Source organism: Rhinoderma darwinii, chromosome 8, assembly GCF_050947455.1.
Source record: "Rhinoderma darwinii isolate aRhiDar2 chromosome 8, aRhiDar2.hap1, whole genome shotgun sequence".
Lineage (NCBI taxonomy): Eukaryota > Metazoa > Chordata > Amphibia > Anura > Rhinodermatidae > Rhinoderma > Rhinoderma darwinii.
In genome coordinates this window covers 17,855,939-17,876,403 of record NC_134694.1, presented here as the reverse complement: position 1 = coordinate 17,876,403, position 20,465 = coordinate 17,855,939, and the positions used below count along the sequence as shown (strand labels likewise).

The 20,465-nt window shown below is 41.6% G+C and overlaps 1 protein-coding gene across 1 annotated transcript; it reads left to right on the top strand.

Moving 5' to 3' along the window:
• The first annotated feature begins 5,357 nt into the window (after positions 1 to 5,357).
• Positions 5,358 to 19,399, top strand: LOC142659337 (protein Wnt-7a-like). The gene is made up of 4 exons (XM_075835371.1): positions 5,358 to 5,610; positions 11,660 to 11,886; positions 15,300 to 15,571; positions 16,896 to 19,399. Exons 1-4 carry the CDS (start codon positions 5,537 to 5,539, stop codon positions 17,373 to 17,375), a joined length of 1,053 nt encoding a protein of 350 aa, XP_075691486.1. The 5' UTR covers positions 5,358 to 5,536; the 3' UTR covers positions 17,376 to 19,399.
• The last annotated feature ends 1,066 nt before the right edge of the window (positions 19,400 to 20,465 follow it).

Sequence of the window (20,465 nt, the reverse complement as noted above, 5' to 3'; positions counted from 1 at the left end):
ACAAGTCGATGAGCAAATTCAGAAATTAAAGATGAGCAACAGATATAATCTTGCTACTCCCCCTTTCTGTAGATAGCGCCACTGTAGCTCCCACTGGGAGCTGAATCCCCGGTCAATTAGTTGGCAACCTGTGGCCGGGGATTCGGCTCCTAGTGGCAGCTACAGTGCTTCGATCTACAAAGGGGTGAGGGCGTGGGTGGGTGTGGTCTACAAAAGAGTGGGTGGTGGTGCTGCGATCTACAAGGCAGGGGGTGGTGGTGCTGTTATCTACAAGGGCGGAGGTGGTGGTGCTGCGATCTACAAGGGAGGGGGTTGTGGTGCTGCGATCTACAAGGGAGGGGGGGGTGCTGCGATCTACAAGGGAAGGGTTGGTGGTGCTGTGATCTACAAGGGAGGTGGTGTGCTGCGATCTACAAGGGAGGGAAGGTGCCGCGATCTACAACGGAGGAGGGTGGCACTGCGATCTACAAGGGGGGGCTGGTGCTACGATCTACAAGGGGAGTGCTGCAATCTACAAGGGGGATGGGGGTGGCACTATATGGGGGGTGACAATATGTCACTATAAGTGGGCACTGTGTCACTATAAGTGGGCACTGTGGCGCTATCTACAGGTACATTGCGGCGCTATCTACATGGGCACTGTGGTATTTTCAGGGTATTGGGACAAAAAAAACCCTGACAAAAGAAATCCATTTGGAGACACTGATGCAAAATGAACATGAAAAACTGACAATTCATCAGTTTTTAACGGCCATTTTTTTTCCTTGTCATGTGGCTGTAGCCTAAATGACTATGATGCCAGGAGTCCCGTTCACATGTTCCGTGGTCAGGCCCGGAAATCCGGCTGACACACGAATCGTTTTTCACGGCCCAATCACGGTCGTTTGAATTTCTGCCTTAATGTTGTTTATTTAAAACCCCATGGTGAGGCCGGTACTGCACAGGGTCCTACTATGACTTCAGACACTCTGTAATCTCTCCCAGAAAGTGTCCGCTCGGTGCTATTTACCTGGCCCTGCGGCAATATAGCTCTTGCCTGTCATAGACCGTCTGCGGTGGTGATGGTGAGAGAGTGGGATGTTGGTGCACGCAGTGCATCGTTGATTATAGATTCTGTTAACCTGTTTTGTGCTGGGTACACAGAAGTTATAATCAATAAGTTAGACATTTTTCCAATTGTATTTCTGATAAAAAAAAAAAGTATTTGCAGAGGTTAAAAGTTGTGTAGTTACGTACAATTATTATAGCAATATATGATAAAAAGTTATTTATATAAAGAAAATAATTTATTAAATTATCTCTTGGTGTTACTGTTAAATAAACGGGAAAAAAAAAAAAGAAAATCGAGATTCAAATTGAAAATAGTTTTGAAAAAAAAAATCTAGATTTTATTTTTTCACAAAATCGCCCAGCCCTACTTACAATATACATTAGATAAATGCTAGCAGAGCCTGTCGATTTTATTGGAATCCGCTCACAATCCATGGGGGCAGTACGGAGGTCCGTCGATGACTGAATGAGAATCAGACATGTTGGATTTCAACATGTGCAATCCCTTGTTCTGTATGGAGGTGCGTTTCCAGAGGTGTTAGTCCTATTGATCTGATCTGAGTGTGCCTGTTAGTCAGCGAAGACTCCTATCGCCTGTATGGCAAGTACTGCCTCCTATAACTGGCCATACAGGAGATAGCTGTCGGCCGAGCTCTTGTTCAGCCGACAGCTATTTCACGTGACTCAGCCAATCATGCATGTTTATTTCAATTGGGAGAATGGAAGAAGCTTTAACCTCTCTGGCAGCATCTAATCTCCCACAAGAAAAAAAAGCATCAGGCATGTTGAACTCCAACATGCCCCATCTCTTTCTCTGCTGTCAAGGGAGATTCGGGAGGCCCCATACACATAAGATAGTCTACTGATTCTTCCGAAATCGGTGGATTCAACAGACTTTTATGTGCATGGCCAGCTTTACTGCCTGACTTAACCATACTTGACTCCATAGTCAACATAAGGAGGGGAAACAAGACCACATATATTGGGCTTCTAGTCACCAGGGTTAGTGTAGCATCACTGCATTTTGACACCAGTTAGAGTAAATATAGTACCAGTAGCCCCTGGCACCACATGTCATCAGAGTGTAGTTGGTGCCAGGAGTATCACATTATCAATGACACTTGACACAAGGCCACTTATGTATGTGAAGAAACACCAAAAAGTTATCCCTATATGCTATAATAAGACCAAATCAAACGTATCTTAGAAAAATACAAAATGACTTTATTGAAGACAAACAGCACAGTTGATCAAGACACTTTAAAAATTAACACCCATAAAAACAATGTACAATAGTACACAGAAAATACAGTGTTGAATATAAGGCAGGGCAAGCAATGGTAGTATAATGCATACTATATCATAGACTATAACGTATGTATCCTGAGTATAAATATACTGATAGTAATCACCACAGCAAAGGCCTATAATATGACCACAAAGATTGTAAGGTAACAGTCACAGAAAACTCATAAAGACCTCAAGATACGCATACCAAAAACCCACCATGCGCCATTCCACTGCCACAACACTGTCAGAACACCCCAACGAAGCCAGGTGCGAAACACGCGTGGTGGGTTTTTGGTATGCGTATCTTGAGGTCTTTATGACTTTTCTTTTCTATGACTGTTACCTTACAATCTTTGTGGTCATATTATAGGCCTTTGCTGTGGTGATTACTATCAGTATATTTATACTCAGGATACATACGTTATAGTCTATGATATAGTATGCATTATACTACCATTGCTTGCCCTGCCCTATATTCAACACTGTCTATTTTCTGTGTACTATTGTACATTGTTTTTATGGGTGTTAATTTTTAAAGTGTCTTGATCAACTGTGCTGTTTGTCTTCAATAAAGTCATTTTGTATTTTTCTAAGATACGTTTGATTTGGTCTTATTATAGCATATAGGGATAACTTTTTGGTGTTTCTATGCATGGGGTCCCATATATGCAACTATACTCATTGATATATGACCTTGAATTTATAGGTATTCTTTTTTGGCTTAATCACTTATGTATGTGGTTCCAATTTTTCTCTCGTCAGCCCTAATGCAATAGTTATACCTGACAGTATGCTGATGATGGATGGTCTTTAAATTACAAATGCAGTCATCACCGTTGAAATGGTAGGATCTCTACAAATCCTACTCACTGATAATCATTAAATACCAAATATACTACTGGGTACCTTGGCATGGGTATTATATACTGTATAATAATAGCATTCATATCGTAATACCTACAATGGAATAGGTCGTTTGTATACAACTGGACACTTAAAGGGAATGTGTCATCAAAAAATGACCTATTGTTTAAATCAAGTTTATATTTTCTTTGTCATATCTATATTAAAAAATTATCTTAAAATGTTGCAGTTTTCACTCTGGCCACTGGGCCTCATAACAGACTGACCCTTCCTGTTCTGTAGAGATCACTTCTCAGTAGTCATCTCATTATCATCGCAGGCAAGATTACACTGACCGGTAACACCTCTACATAGATAACACAGGATCCACCATTGACAATAGGTGATGGACACAGCTCGCCACCCCGTCTCTGCACAATGACCTCTGCTGAGGTCACAGAGAATGCCTAGAAAACATCCATAGATGTCAATGGGTCCCTTCCTTTTCACAGGTTCCTATGGTCCATGTGGCTGCTATAAAGCATTTTTCTAAATGCTGTTATTCGCAGCTCAGGCAAGATGGCTACCCCCATAATCATGTACATAAAATAGAATTAAAAAAAAGCCTACAATTAAAAAATAAAAACAGGTCAGAACAAATATATATAGATGACACTTTTCCTTTAAGCCTGTCATACCCATGAGATAGCTGAGTGTCAAATGCTTGTTCAATCTACAATTCACGCTTGGATCACAGGATTGGCTCATTATGTCAATGGAGAGAGTAAGATTTTCTCCTGCGAGACGCTTCTGGCAGAAACTTATGTCTTAGGAGACTGATCTGGCATGTTGAAGTCCTTTTTCCACAGGGGACAGTCAGGATGCCCCCATACACATTAGATCAGCGATTGCCAACCATTGTTCCATGGAACTCTGGGGTTCCCACGAACCTGGTCACTCGTTCCCCAGAAGGCAGCAGCACGACCTGTCTGTATTACAGTAGAGATAATCGCCTGAGGGGGCGGAGCATGACACATGAATTCTCTTTGGTGCTCTTTGTGCGCTGGACATAACACAGTATCAGTTTTGCTCAGAGTAACCTTTTAATAAACTTCTGTAACTAATGATCATTTTAAACTTTCAGATGGAGATGCCCTTTAAATCCAGGGGCACATAGCTGGAAATGCTCTGTGTTGGGGGTCACAATAAATACATCCCTGCTATTTTTTTCGATGAGATTTGCTACTTGTGTAATGTTTCACATGCTTCATCATTCACAGCACCCTCGGGCAGCGCGATAAATACAGGTCTGCAGGTGTTTGGCGCTGCGATTGGTTGGACAGAACATATTTCCTTACACATCCAGCTATAGCTTCCACATAGATATAAATATGAATGTGATATGTAGCAGAGGATGTCAGTAAGATTTGTGATAACAGTTTCCCCCTCACTCCCTATCTGCTGACAGCCCCGCAGGCTGCAATGCCTCCACCTTGCTACATTCATTTTTTTTTTTTTTTTGGTATTTTTTAGATTTTGTGCTCCTAGGGGCTTGATCTGAAGACAATAATTGCAACCAATATCACTTGCTTCTTTGACAGTATGTCCCACCCAGCGAGCTATCCCCCCCTTCCCAGTCCTCTAGCTGTATCTAAAGGAGGGGGCAGGTAGTGGAGGAATGAATAGGAGAGAATATTTTTTGGCAGGAGTAAGTGAATTGTTTAACCCACCTTCTACTTCACCCCCCCCCCCCCAGAACTATTACACGCCTCCAAACATTTAAGGTAAAATTAGTACAGGGCAAGCACTAGTGCAAGGTTCTTTTCATCTGCAAGGTATGGAGACTGAACCCACCTGTCCGCAGGTGACTTTACGTCCATCTTCCACCTATCAGTGGGGCTAAAGGACAGATGTGTGCCCTCCGAGCCCAGGAGAAGGTACCAGCTCTGTTATTGTTGGGGGGTATAACTAACAACTCCATTATCAGCTTAAATACTGTAGTGATGATGGGTTTGTGCTATCGTAGGAGACAGGCAGCTGTCATAATAATGAAATGCTAGAGGTGGGTATGGAGCTCCTTCGAGATTTTGAAGGCGTTCAAGGACGTATCAGGGGAGGGAATCAGTATTAGACACCAGTTGCATTGTGTGGCGCTTTGCATTTGGAAGGAGCAGTGACAGCTCTGTAGACCGGGAACCTTTATAGATCACTTTTCATCCAGATCCTCCTTGTGCTCCTCCCTAACGCATGCACTTTGCTTTAATTCCTGCAGGTAGAATGAGCTCGGTAATTTGTGAAGAAGGAAAATTTCCTACAGACTGACAAGTGGGGTAAGGGACGGCCTGAAAACAGTATGAGACTGAAGCTGAGCGTGCTGGACCTGTGTCACACTGTGCTCTGCATTGGGTTGATGCTCTGCGGAGAAGGGTAAGCTCATCTCTTTCCAAATGCAATTGCTGTATATGAGGAAGACGCAGAGATTTAGATTAAGATCCATAGAGATGCATAAAAAAATTCATTTATATCTGGATCCACATTTCACAATCCGCAGATAAATTTTAAGCATAAGTGACTGTAGTACATGGATCTGCTCGTACTTTCATGAACTGGTGTGCAGGTGTAGGCACCACATATGATCGGAGTATTTCTGTTGAACAGTAAATACAATAGAAGCTGGCACAGATGTAATACCGGAGTCCCTAGCAGATTGAGGCAGGGTGTGCCAACGTCTGCACTTGCCCACAAAGGGCAGTGTCGCCACAAGTGATGTTTTCGTGACAAAATACCACCTGGCGCCTCCCCCAGTGCAGCCAAACAAACACACCTGTTTCTACAGCAACCCATTTCCCTGCCAGCAACCTGCACTCTCATATTTTTCATTCCTCCTGGCGTTGTATGTGTGTGTATGTGCAAGTCTAGAGCAGATTGTTCTCAAAGAATGCAACAGTCTGGCAGCTGTAGTCCTCTCCTCCTGGCACTACTGGTCCCCCCACCCTCCGCTGTCCATCACTCCCCCCTGCAGGTTCCTTAGCATGATGTGGGGAAGTCCTCTTCCGGGTGCCCCGGTGTGATCTCTCTGCACCCTGGCTGTACAGCTCTGCTACTCTGCCAACTTCTGCGTTATATGTAAGAACTATTCTTATTGTGTACAGCAATGTACTGTGCCAACCTGTTCATTACCGTAAAATAGGAGCCAGGTAAATGGGCAAACAACAGCTACGGAAAGGTTCTATATGGAACAATCGCTAGGAGTGCTATGGAAGCATTTGTATAGGTAGCACTTCGCTGGAAATAAATGTGAAGATCGGTTTTTGTGTAGATTTGTTGATGAGGGACCTGTTCTTATATATTAGGAAATTGCTTAAATAACCGTTCCCAAATATAGTGTATTATCTGCTTTCTATTGATAAAGACACCCTGCAAATTCGTCAGCAGGGAAGCCACAAGAACTCTAAATACCCCCCAGCTACTTCGCTGTATTGTCAGAAACTTCTTGCAGGTAAAGGGAGCTATTCCAATAATAATAGTTACGTGAGGAATTATCTTGCATGTAACGCCTTAATATATTGGATCATGTTCACCAAATACATATTTAAAGACAAATGCAATTTTGCGTAGATTGACCGTAGAAAGGTCCCTGAGGTAATGCCAATATTAAAAACACAGAAAGGGTCAAAACAATATTTTTTATTTTATTCATAAAAAGTGGCATCATTTTAAAATGGTTTTTTCTCCTCTGCATAGGGAGCAATGTCCTATCATTTCCATTTTTACAGAATCTTCTAGTTTTGTAGTGATTCTGGATACTAGATTTCCATTCAGGAGTCAGAAAAAATCTCAGTGACAACCCATGTAAAAGCTGTGTCCGTTTTTAAATGGATGACATCCTGGCGATCAGCTGATCACCCCTTGTTGGACTTCAGAAACCTCCGGCGATCAGCTGATCACCCCTTGTTGGACTTCAGAAACCTCCGGCGATCAGCTGTTATGGCCGGGGAAATATGCAGACAGTCATATATTTCCACTGCAGTGGCCACTAGTGATGTAGTGTTACATGCTGGCCCTTTAAATGAATGAATGATTAACCATGTATTACATGGATTGGCTTGGTCCGCCAGAGCTACTTGTGATTGGCTCTCCGTTCTAGTTCATAAAGGGGGGTCCAATCTATGTACTTCCTATTGCATAAGGCTGGATTCACACATCACATATTTGTTGCAGATTTTTGAGCCAAAGCCAGAAGTATGTCCAGGAGGAAGGAGAAGTATTACACCACTTGCACATGACCAAGTTCGGGCTGTGAAAAACGATCCGTGTGTCGGACGGATTTCCCGGCCTGACTGCGGTACAGGTGAACGGGACTCCTGTTATCATAGACATTTTATGATGCTAGGAGTCCCTGCCTCCCCACGGAACTGCTGTTCAAAATGACACAGTACGGAACAGCACTTCTGCGGGGAGGCAGGGACTCCTAACATCATAAAATGTCTATGATGACAGGAGTCCCGTTCCCCTGTACCTTGGTCGGGCCGGGAAATCTAGACGATACTTGGACCGTTTTTCACGCCCCGATCTCGGTCGTGTGCAAGAGGTGTAAGTCTTTCCTTTATATCTCCCATCCCTTTTGAAACCACTTCTAAATCTTTGGCTCAAAAATCTGCACTAAAATCTGCAACAAATACGTGATGTATGAATACAGCCTAATAGGGCGTATGTAAACAGGTTGCGTTCATGAGAAAACCCCTCTAAGGACTTCTATTTGCAGGTGATTTTTTTGTAAAGGACACGCAAACGGAAACTGGTTTATCCGATGAAATATACTCCGCACTGATTTTACGATAGCTGTCCTCTCCACAAGATCATACCACATAGCTGCTCTTACTCATGTACTTTGGCAGATGTGCCCAGATAGACATGGCTATGATACCTAGACATGTTCCAGACAAGTTAGACCAGACAGAAAAGCAAATCAATCTTAATTAAACAAGCGACTGCATGGTAAATGGGTGAGGCATATCATTATATCATTCTTATCGTTGTATGGCTATGTAATAAATCAGATTAGCTGCACATATATACGTCTATAACCAGAGACCGTATAGAACATGGTCCTCTCTTCTCAGCGACGACCATCTAATAAAAAGAAATAAGAGGTATTTCCCCTGTAGAGGCAGAGATATGGCCACTGATATAAATACATGGATGCACTGGGTCTGCCAAAGCGAGAGCCGCACTTAGGTCTTGTCCACACGTAACTGATTTGCTGCAGAAAATTTCTGCAGCAATTCCGTTGAAGCTCGCATACATTCCGCTGCGGAAAAAACCCACAATTTCCTGTGTTTTTTTACTGCAAAAAATGTGCGTATTTTGCTGCGTTTTTCTCAAGTCTGTGAGATGGCGACATCTCCGGAAAAACGCAGCAATTCAGTCCACTTTCCACAGCAGGAATTGACATGCTACGGCACGAAAAATACGGACCATAGGTAAATTTCTGGAGGGAATTTTTACGCAGCTTGTGGAGGAGATTTGTTAAATCTCACCCACTTTGCTGCTACTCTATTCTGCTGCTTATTTTCTGTCCGCTGTTCCGCTATGTGTGGACAAGCCCTTACAGTTCAGTTCGCCTCTCCATTTTACACATATAGGGGGTCCGAGCCTGATAGGACATATGGACAGGGGTGGTCATTGTGAAACAACTCCTTTAACAAATGCTGAGGTTAATCCGAGGATCAAGTGCTTTTTTTATGATTTGAGAAATGGGCTTTCTTCTCACAAATGGTGATAGGTTTGGTCTTAGAAACATTGGTGTCTTATAGAATTTTCTAGCGGGACTTGTAGTCTTTTTTTCCTTATGGAAGATTGTTGTACATTAGTGCTGTTCCCATATATTGTAGGTACAGTCAGTACTCCACTATAGGGGTGCAGGGGTAGCAGTCGTACCCTGGCCCTGTCGCCTGAGGGGGCTCAAAAAGTGCTCCTGGCCCATAGGAGGAGACCAGTACTATAAATTTCGCAAGATAGTCGGGTGGTGCTCTTACAGATTTTGCATTGGGGCCCAAGTTACGCCTCAAGGAGCATTTTATGTCGTGTCAGTGTACCCAACACATGTATAATCCGCAGCTTGCAGAAAAGCTAAAATGACCGAGCTTACAATGTCTCCCTCCATGTTTCATCAGCTTCTCGCTCTCACGAAGCCCAGTGAGCATCCCTTTTATTCCGTGATAAATAAATAAATAAAAATGTGACTTTAGTGTTAAGTGACAGAACGCTTGATCTGTTAGCGGAGCACACAGGCGTTTTGTTCTGGGAGGCTGGCAGAGAAAGGCCCCTTGTGTTGTTTTGGGTAGTCCAGTTACAGACTGTGGATAGATCGATAGAGGATTTCATGACCTGTTATCTGCCACCATTCCACCCCCATCTTTGCCCAGCTTGGCACAATCTCATGTTAACCCGATCATGTCTGGATCCTACTGGATAAATTTGGCACCAGTACCTGCAGCATCTTAGCTTATTGAATAGTCAATAACATTTTCAGTAGACTTTTTGTTGACTGAGGTGAAAATGAAATGGGGCCTCATCTCACCTAATCTGATGTAAATAATAATCGGCTCCACTGATAGTTTTAGCAGACAGCTCAGCCTGTGGGGCCCCTCAACTGCCAGGTCTATGGGCATTGCCCAATTTCTTAATTGCTCAGTCCATCTATGCCCTTACTCATTTTATGTCCATTTCCGCTAAAACAGAAGATCTACCCAAACCTAGAATGAAGCTGTGTATTTGTCATATGTTTGGTGCACCCATAGAGATGTATTCTATGGCTGGTATATGAGACTTTGTGAATGACCCTCAGTTCTCTGCTGATCAATATTCATGAGCTTGTGCTGTCTCAATGCACCGGAAACCGGCCACATTGCAAAAATGAGGGGGGCTTTTCAGGGTGTTATATTGCTTGAAAGGAGCAGGTGCAGGGCTCTCCTCAAAGCGTACATGTCATTGTTTTTTCTTTATAAAATTGTGCATCAATTTATGTTTTTCTATAATGCAGCAATAAACCATAAAGCAGCATTTCCTATGACACATTCGTTTCAATTCCAAAATTTGTACTTTAATTTATAGAATTAGGTTAATTTTAGTCGAGTAAAATAATGGATAGATAGATAGATAGATAGATAGAGAGATAGATAGATATGAGATAGATAGATAGATAGATAGATAGATATGAGATAGATAGATAGATATGAGATAGATAGATAGATATGAGATAGATAGATAGATTGATAGATAGATAGATAGATAGATAGATAGATAGATAGATATGAGATAGATAGATAGATAGATAGATATGAGATAGATAGATAGATATGAGATAGATAGATAGATATGAGAGATAGATAGATAGATAGATAGATAGATAGATAGATAGATAGATAGATAGATAGATAGATAGATAGATAGATATTAGATAGATAGATATTAGATAGATAGATAGATAGATAGAGAGATAGATAGATATGAGATAGATAGATAGATAGATAGATAGATAGATAGATAGATAGATAGATAGATAGATAGATAGATAGATAGATATGAGATAGATAGATAGATATGAGATAGATAGATATGAGATAGATAGATAGATATGAGATAGATAGATAGATATGAGATAGATAGATAGATATGAGATAGATAGATAGATTGATAGATAGATAGATAGATAGATAGATAGATAGATAGATAGATAGATAGATAGATAGATAGATAGATAGATAGATAGATAGATAGATAGATAGATAGATAGATAGATATGAGATAGATAGATAGATATGAGATAGATAGATAGATATGAGATAGATAGATAGATAGATAGATAGATATTAGATAGATAGATAGATAGATGGAGAGATAGATAGATATGAGATAGATAGATAGATATGAGATAGATAGATAGATAGATAGATATGAGATAGATAGATAGATATGAGATAGATAGATAGATAGATAGATATTAGATAGATAGATAGATATGAGATAGATAGATAGATAGATAGATAGAAGGATAGATATTCGATAGATAGATAGATAGATATGAGATAGATATTAGATAGATAGATAGATAGATAGATATTAGATAGATAGATATGAGATAGATAGATATTAGATAGATAGATAGATATGAGATAGATAGATAGATAGATAGATAGATAGATAGATAGATAGATATGTGATAGATAGATATGAGATAGATAGATAGATATGTGATAGATAGATAGATAGATAGATAGATAGATAGATAGATAGATATGAGATAGATATTAGATAGATGATAGATAGATAGATAGATAGATATGAGATAGATAGATAGATAGATAGATTTGAGATAGATAGATAGATAGACAGGCGTAAATTCTGTTTATTACCATATCTTCACTACTGCCCTTTTTACATTTTAATCCATTGTTTGTCTTCACTTTCTCAGAGGGGTGTCTTCTGTACTAGCTCTTGGGGCAAGTATTATCTGCCGAAAAATGCCAGGCCTTTCACCGAGACAGAGAAGTATCTGTGAAGCTCGTCCAGATGCCATGGTAGCCATAGGGACGGGTGCACGATTAGGAACCGAAGAATGTCGTTACCAGTTTCAGCAGAGCCGATGGAATTGCAGCTCCTTTGCGGAACCAAGTCTCTTTGGACCGGAGCTAAAAGTAGGTGCGTGTGAGGTACCTGCCTTATACAGTAAATGCTTATATCGTTTCACAAAGAGTCTGATATCAGCCCTATACAAGGTCCGACAATGTACAGCTTTTTAGCTGATGCAATTCTATGACTAAAGGGCAACAGATTGTCTTTCACTGTCTTAAGCTGGCCATAGCTATGATATAAATGTCGGCCGAAAACGCCAATTTTGACAGTTTTTCCAGATTGTCGGCCGATCATACAATCCAATAATAATTAGGGTCAGATTTCCCAACAGACCATTTAACTCTGTATACCAAAAAATGACGGGGGAGCCAATAGGCTTATAGGAGCTGTTTGACTTCGTGGCAGTGAAGGAAAGTATAATAATGTCATGAAATACTTGCTCCACATTTTGCCACTAGACCACCAGCGACTAAACCCCAGCATAGTCCACTAGGTCACCAGGAACTGACACCTGCAAGTACCACTAGGCCATAAAGGACTGAGCACACTGTCTTCAAGGACTCATCCCAGTATATGGTGCCCCTTTTGTTATGGACAAAGATTCTCCCAGAACATACTACTAGATCACCATGATCTAATGTACTATTATGTCGACATGGGTTGGTGCTAATATGAATCGCACTTGGGGGTTAGTAAAACTGGCATGTTAAAGGGGTTTTCCAGAGAGATAAAATTCAGGGTAATCAGGGTAGGACATCAATATCTGATCGGTGGGGGTCTGACTCTGAGCACCCCCACCGATCAGCTGTTTTAAGGTGGCCGCGGCACTGCTTCCCCTTCATCGCTCACACTCTCATACTCTCAAACGCCAAGAGACTTGTAGAAGCAGTTCACAGTATTGTAGATTTCTCCCATTTAAGTTAATAGTAGAATAGAAGGCTGTAATACTGTGAACCGGGTGACAAGTGTGCCAGGAATGAAGGGAAGCAGTGATCGCACGAGTGCCGCCGCCTCATTAAAACAGCTGATCGGCAGGGATGCGAAGAGTCAGCCCACCGATCAGACATTAATGACCGATCCTGAGGATAGGCCATCAGTTTTATCTCTCTGGACAAACCCTTAGTTATTAGTTATGTTATTAGTGAGAGGGGGGTAAGTGACTTTCAGGGACCTCAGGTCTCACTTATTTTGGGGGAAACAATAGGAACAGATTAGTTGAAATTCAAAACTGTCTTATTTCTTTCCCCAATGGCGTTTGTCTGGACGGTCTCCCAGTAAACAGATCTTGGTGAAAATGGCAGAATCTGACACCATAAACCTGATGTCTATAACACAACTGGTAGATTCAGAAACGTGGCATTAGGGGCTTCAGTGGTTGAGCAGGGCCAATGGCCTCTCTACCACACCAGAGGACAGCAGTGCTATAAGGCAAGGGCTAATGTAAGTTGCATGTGATATATATTATTCCCTATAGTATACATTTCATGCAATTTTGAGCTGCAAGACTCAATTGGATGTAATGTTTGGGGGCCCCAGTACAGATTTACGTTGGGGCCCCTTGCTATATTTTCTGGCTTATGCGATATTGTAAAGCAATTTATATAGAGAATAGTGGTGTAATGTGAAATTTCCATTAATCCTTTGCTTACCAACTGCATGTCAGAATTGCTGGGACATATATAACAATAAAAATGTATACAATCCTATCTTATCGTACTTCACGTCTCTAGTATAAATACTCACTGAATCTTATACGTATAAATGAACATATTCAATAACACATTTTGTTTTATTATCTTCCTTTTTCCAGACAATTATGAAATGTTTTTCCAAATTCCTTTGTCTCCAGGCAATAAATCGCCAGTGAATGCAATGTTCCAGTGTTTGCATTATGTTACTGTTTCTTTTCCAGATGTTATATTATCTTTTATATCATTCTTCATTACTTGGATAACACAATGGTATTTACATTTCTATGTGGATGTTATTACTGCACTGGCACTGCTATACTACTGCATAGGCACTGCGGTGTGGAATACCTGGAAGGTGGCATAACTATAGATACTAGGTGTAGCCCTAGTACACAGTCTGTTGTGAGAACCACAATTTGGCACAATTCAGAGGCATTCATTTCCGTCCGGGCACTCCAAAAATCCGGCGCTGACATAACCCGGAGGTGCGGCTATGGTAATAAGGGGCAGGACATACATCTGGAAATCTGGCGCGACATGTTATTATATGCGTTTATGATGGAGGCTCCTGCTAGCCATAAAGGTGGCTTTTCGACCACTAACCAGCGCCGATAGACGATGACAGCATGTCCATTGGTGCTCATTTACTTCATTTAAAGGGAGCAATGAACGGAATAAGGACGAATGTACGTCCACATTCATTCTGCTTCTTGTCAGCAGCACATCTCCTGTTTACACGTAGACGGGCGTGATGACATCACTGAATCGCGCCAGTCTGCGCCAAGCTACTCACAGCTGGCATTCTGTAGTGATTGGTGGAGCAGGGTGCTGACGGTTCCCTGCTCCACCATTGTGTTCAACTGTATCTGGATCCTGATTTCACAGATGCAGTTGACACTGGGACATACCACTGGCTGCCCGGGACAGCGGGACACCACCCGCAATTTGGGACAGTCCCGCTGGATCTGCGATGGTTGGGAGGTATGTCATCATACACATTGATCCTGTGGTTATGCCATAAATGTCCATAGTGGGAATAAAGACCATGTTACTTATGGTTCATTTCCTTTTTTAAATCTTCATCTTTCTCAATTAAGGTGATGGTTTTCTAACTTAAACCCACTACCGGTTTCAACAAATATTATTCTTTGTATAAAAATTATTTTCCAATATACTTTCTGTAACAATTCTTCATGTTTTTCAAGATCTCTGCTGTCATTATATTGGAGCCTTCATTGTTTGCTTCACCGTGATTGGTAATATGCAAACAACGGTATACGTATACGTAATGTATAGAAAATCATAGCTTGCTGCACTTTCCTATACGGAGGATCACTGGAAAAAAAAGTATACCACGCAGTATACTGTTCTCCTTTTTATTTCTTTTTATTTATTTATTTTTTTAAACATAGGGTCCTCTGGGAAAGATATGCCACTGTATGGCATACGGTGGAGTACTGTATATTGGGAGAGCAGTCCCTATTTTCAATAGAGATCACAATCTAGAATCCCTGTCTTAGACACTAGGGCCAGTTTCATAGGAAACCAGTTAACATCTCAGTATGTGTAGAAGGAACCAGAGGAAACCCAACCAAACATGGAGAGAATAAACAAAAACCACAGAGATGATGTCCTTGGTTGGATTTGAACCCAGGACCCCAGTGGCTGCAACGCAACAATGCCAACCACTGTGCGACTGCTGTTAAGATCTTATATCCCACTCCCTGCATACTTTATATTTATACATATATATATATATAACAAAAATTCTTGTTTTTTCATTGACAGGCAGCAGAGAAGCAGCCTTTTACTATGCCATCCTGTCTGCCGGTATTGCCCATGCCATCACCAATGCCTGCAGTCATGGCAACCTGACCTATTGCGGTTGTGACCGGGATAAACACGGAAAGCAAGACCCTGATAAAGGATGGAGATGGGGAGGATGCTCTGCTGATGTGAAACATGGTTTACGCTTGTCCAAAGAGTTTCTGGATGCCAGGGAGGTTAAGCGCAATGCCCGTACTCTCATGAATCTGCACAATAACCTGGTGGGGAGAAAGGTAATATCAGACATTTTTGGAATAAACAGCCTTTTTGATGGTAGAGTATGAATGATGACATTTTGTAATGCTGACTGGTTTATGGCATTGAAATGGGCAAATATTCCACTTCCAAACCTGGTTTACCTAGTGGTCTGCAATCTGTGGCTCTCCAGATGTTGCAAAACTACAACTCACAGCCTGCAGCTATTGGGACATGCTGAAATTGTGGTTTCACAACAGCTCGGGAGCCACAGGTTGGAGACTACTGTTCTATACAAACATTTTTGGGGCTCTTCCTGCTGCCACCAATTCATGACACACTCAGCAGAAAGTGGTGTCAGAAAACTGTCCCCTATACAATACTGCCCCCATCATGTCCTGTAATATGTAGTTAAATTATATAAATGACTTGGGGGTTTATAACGCCACTCTGTGACGATGCAACCAGAACAAGTAGAAAGGAAATCCTTAGATCTAAGGGAGCCCAAGTAAGTAAAACTTTTGGAATGTCAGACTGCCCCTAACCTGGGCAAAAATGTATATCATGTAGTATAAAACAAGTAAAACTAAAGCAAAAAGGTATTGAAGATATATTACAAAACCACTAGATTTTCAATTTGTTGACTATAAATAAAGTTAAAAAAACGCTATGGAAGGGAGCGACCGTGGTGTCCCCGGATCAATGATCAAATGGCAGTATTAACGCTCCAAGACTGAGCCATTCAGCTTTATAGTGAGTGGCAACACTGGATCTAGAGCATCAGGCTAGATATCAAACCAAACCCATTCAGGCCCTGTTTAGTAAATATGCCGCTTACTAAACTTAGTCGGAAGGACTGACTAATTATTACATCATTTCTGTTTACATCATGTTTTCCCTTTAAAGGAGTTGTCTGATTTAGTTTACACATTTTCAACTACCCAATAAGGGAATAAATAGATGAGGGTCCCTCATTCAGGAGCCTTTAATATTAGCCAGAGCGGCTACAAAGAGCGGGAGGACCCTAAACATCCATGCATTAGGGACAGCGCATTGATTTAAATGAGAACTGTGTAATGTTTAATTTCTAACAGTGGTGGCGCTGCAGAAAAATGAAACTTTGCAGCCTCATAGATCACAGCTGATCACTTGGGGTCCTAGCAGCAGGACACTCTGTGATTAGCTTATCGTCGGGAGTTTCTTTTGACATAAAGGGATTGTCTAATGTGGAGAACCCCTTTAAGGTCTGTGGTTAATGAAAAGGACACTGAAAAAGTTATCAATAAACCTCTTTCAACTTTCTTTCAAGTGAATTTTAATCTCTGTATTTATTTATTTATTTTTTATGTTCAACTTCCGTAGCTCTTAGAGAAGAACGTTCACTTGGAGTGTAAGTGTCATGGAGTCTCAGGCTCGTGTACAGTGAAAACATGCTGGGTCACCTTGCCCCATTTCAGAGAGGTGGGCTACATGCTGAAGGACAGGTACAAGGAAGCAGTAATGGTTGAGCCAATCAGAGGAAGACGTCAACAACTCCCAACATTTCTAAAACTTAAAAATCCTCAAAGCTACAACAAGCCAGCGGAGACTGACCTGGTGTATATAGACAGCTCACCTAACTTCTGTGAGAGAGACAATACCACAGGAAGTATGGGAACACATGGACGTCTCTGTAACCGCGCATCCACTCTGCCGGACAGCTGTCAGCTCCTGTGCTGTGGTCGGGGATATAAGACCTTTCAGTATATCCACACATGGCAGTGCCACTGTAAATTTCATTGGTGCTGCCACGTGACTTGCAATACATGCAGTGAAAGGACGCAAGCCTACACATGCAACTGAGAAAGCACAAAGGCACTGGTTAATGGGGACCTTCATGTGTACATTAGAGCACACAGCTCGGATTGCTTTGTGATGCTGCAAATTTTTCTTCATACAGTAGTCACTGAATGGAGAAGAAATGGAGAAGACAGTGATGGACAAGAGACATGGAATTACTGAGCTGCAGAGAGTTAATGAGTATTATTGACCCAGTCGTGCAGGATCAGAGGGAAGTATTGGGCAGCCAGGGTCACTGGCTTCAACTCATGGTCTTGGTGGCCTTCCACTAAATCACCATATTCTATAAGCAGAAGACCTATGTAAGCCCCGTGCCACCTGTATTTTAGCTGTAAACATTTCTGTAGATTGTTCAGAATTCTCTTTTAATGAGAATGGTGGTCAGCATAACACTTCAATTCCTATCTCGAATAGAAAAACACACAAGATATATGCGTTAATATGGATTTTTCAGTTATATCAAAGGTGAGGGACTCTGGCCTAGATACCTGACATGTAAGGGTCTGTGCACATTGGTGCTATGTCTAGTGTTGATATGGAAGCTATTATGGTATATGGATGTCATAGAGTGGCTCCTATTCTGGAGGACCTAGCCTGTCCATGTATTACATGTTTGGCCATTCATTTGAATGATCAGCATGTCATACCTCATTTCTCCTGCAGTGGCCGCTGCAGGGGAAATGTTTGATTTTCTACAGCTTGATAATGCCTGATCGCTGGAGGTTTCAGGAGTCACACCCTCGATGATCAGCTGATCAAGACAACCTCTTTAATTATAAATGGAGAAATAATTGTTGTTGTTCATCCTGCCCATTTATTCCTATGTTACTCTAATGTAGCATTTTCTGTTTTTGGTCAGGTACTAATATGATGCCCACACCCTAGTATTTAGGAGATTACGAGAGGTTGTCTCGTTACTAATCATGTCGTCAACATCTCTTACCAGCTCAATGAAATTTCAGTTTTTGCACAAGTCAGGGTCAATCTTCCATCTCACTTACTCGGGCACCGGGAGATCCAATGGCCTGCTTTCTCTGGATCATGCCAACCTCAGTGGTGGCATTGTCATCCCCATCGTCTGTATAAATATTGCAGAAGTATCATTCTCTACAGACACTGAGTCAATCAACAGAAGAAGCAGGTCAGCGGAACCGCCAAAATCTCTGCATTGCAGGATCCTAGGCAAATAAAAGCATGATGGATGGGAGACCGACACTAACCTGGACTGTATTCATATATTCAAAAAAAGATTCCTACCAAAGCATTTCTCAAATTGGATTTTTAAAGTCCTTCAAAAAGACAACTTTGCGAGCAGAGATCAATATCCAAAGCAATTTTTTTATTTGACCATGTTTTCTAAATTTAGGCCACTCTTGTCCATTGGCTGTGTCTGGTATTGCAGCTCATCTCCATTCACTTGGATAGGGCTAAGCTGCAATACTAGACACAACCTATAGACAAGAGTGGCGCTGTTTCTGAGGGGGAAAAAAAGCTGACTTTTCTTCTAATCTCAGACAAGCTCTTTCATTTTCCTGCTGGTTTCTGCTATTAAATAAAATGTACCTGATCAGTCTGCAGAGCCACATAACACCAGTGTGCACATGGCCTTGTACTGTATGTAGTATGCGGACATAGAATTGTTTTATATCTTTCTTCTTGACTAGGAGATCACTAATAGAGGAGCTTTTCATAGAATCTACAATTGTTTTATAATGTGCCAGTGTCATATAATCAAGGGTATTAGATACTCTCTATGGCAGTGTTTTTTTTATATTTTGTCTTTTTAAAAGAATATATTATGTAGTGTCTGCAGATGGATATGTTATGACTGTGTATCTGATGGCATCATATTTATAAAGGCAATGGCTATCTAAAAAGCCGTGCCAAGTTTTAAAGAGATATTCCTATCTAATAATGTGATCACTAGGATATGCTATAACATTATGATTGGTGGGGGGGTCCGACCTTGGTAATAAGCAGCAGCACTCAACCAGCGCTGCTGTTCCTTCATTCTATGGACCAGTAACTGATGGTATATCCTAGTGATATGCCACCGCTTAGTATGGTGGGAAACCCCCTTTAAAGAGGCTCTGTCACCAGATTTTGCAGCCCCTATCTGCTATTGCAGCAGATAGGCGCTGCAATGTAGATTACAGTAACGTTTTTATTTTTAAAAAACGAGCATTTTTGGCCAAGTTATGACCATTTTCGTATTTATGCAAATGAGGCTTGCAAAAGTACAAGTGGGCGTGTTGAAAAGTAAAAGTACAAGTGGGCGTGTATTATGTGCGTACATCGGGGCGTGTTTACTACTTTTAATAGCTGGGCGTTCTGAAGAGAAGTATCATCCACTTCTCTTCACAACGCCCAGCTTCTGGCAGTGCAGACACAGCCGTGTTCTCGAGAGATCACACTGTGTCGTCACTCACAGGTCCTGCATCGTGTCAGACGAGCGAGGACACATCGGCACCAGAGGCTACAGTTGATTCTGCAGCAGCATCAGCGTTTGCAGGTAAACGCTGATGCTGCTGCAGAATCAACTGTAGCCTCTGGTGCCGACACGATGCAGGACCTGTGAGTGACGTCACAGCGTGATCTGCCAGAAGCTGGGCGTTCTGAAGAGAAGTGGATGATACTTCTCATCAGAACGCCCAGCTAGTAAAAGTAGTAAACACGCCCCGATGTACGCACATAATACACGCCCAGTTGTACTTTTACTTTTCAACACGCCCAGTTGTACTTTTGCAAGCCTCATTTGCATAAATACGAAAATGGTCATAACTTGGCCAAAAATGCTTGTTTTTTAAAAATAAAAACGTTACTGTTATCTACATTGCAGCGCCGATCTGCCGCAATAGCAGATAGGGGCTGCAAAATCTGGTGACAGAGCCTCTTTAAGTAACTTTACTGTGTGAGCTGGTATCTAACAGACAGCTTATGTTACCCACAATAGTAGTCATTCTAATTGAAAGTTCACATGCATTAAATTGCAGTATAGTAAAAGGAATTAGGCCACTATGTCTACATCTTATCGTCCATATTATGGTTACAACTCACGGACTCACCGGCTCTGCAAAATCCAATGCTGAACCA

Excerpts from the sequence above, each read along its gene's own strand:
- LOC142659337 (XM_075835371.1), top strand. The coding sequence starts at position 5,537 with ATGAGACTGAAGCTGAGCGTGCTGGACCTGTGTCACACTGTGCTCTGC. Across the intron at positions 11,887-15,299 it reads TGGACCGGAGCTAAAAGTAG|GCAGCAGAGAAGCAGCCTTT; the intron begins GTGCGTGTGAGG and ends TTTCATTGACAG. Across the intron at positions 15,572-16,895 it reads ATAACCTGGTGGGGAGAAAG|CTCTTAGAGAAGAACGTTCA; the intron begins GTAATATCAGAC and ends CAACTTCCGTAG.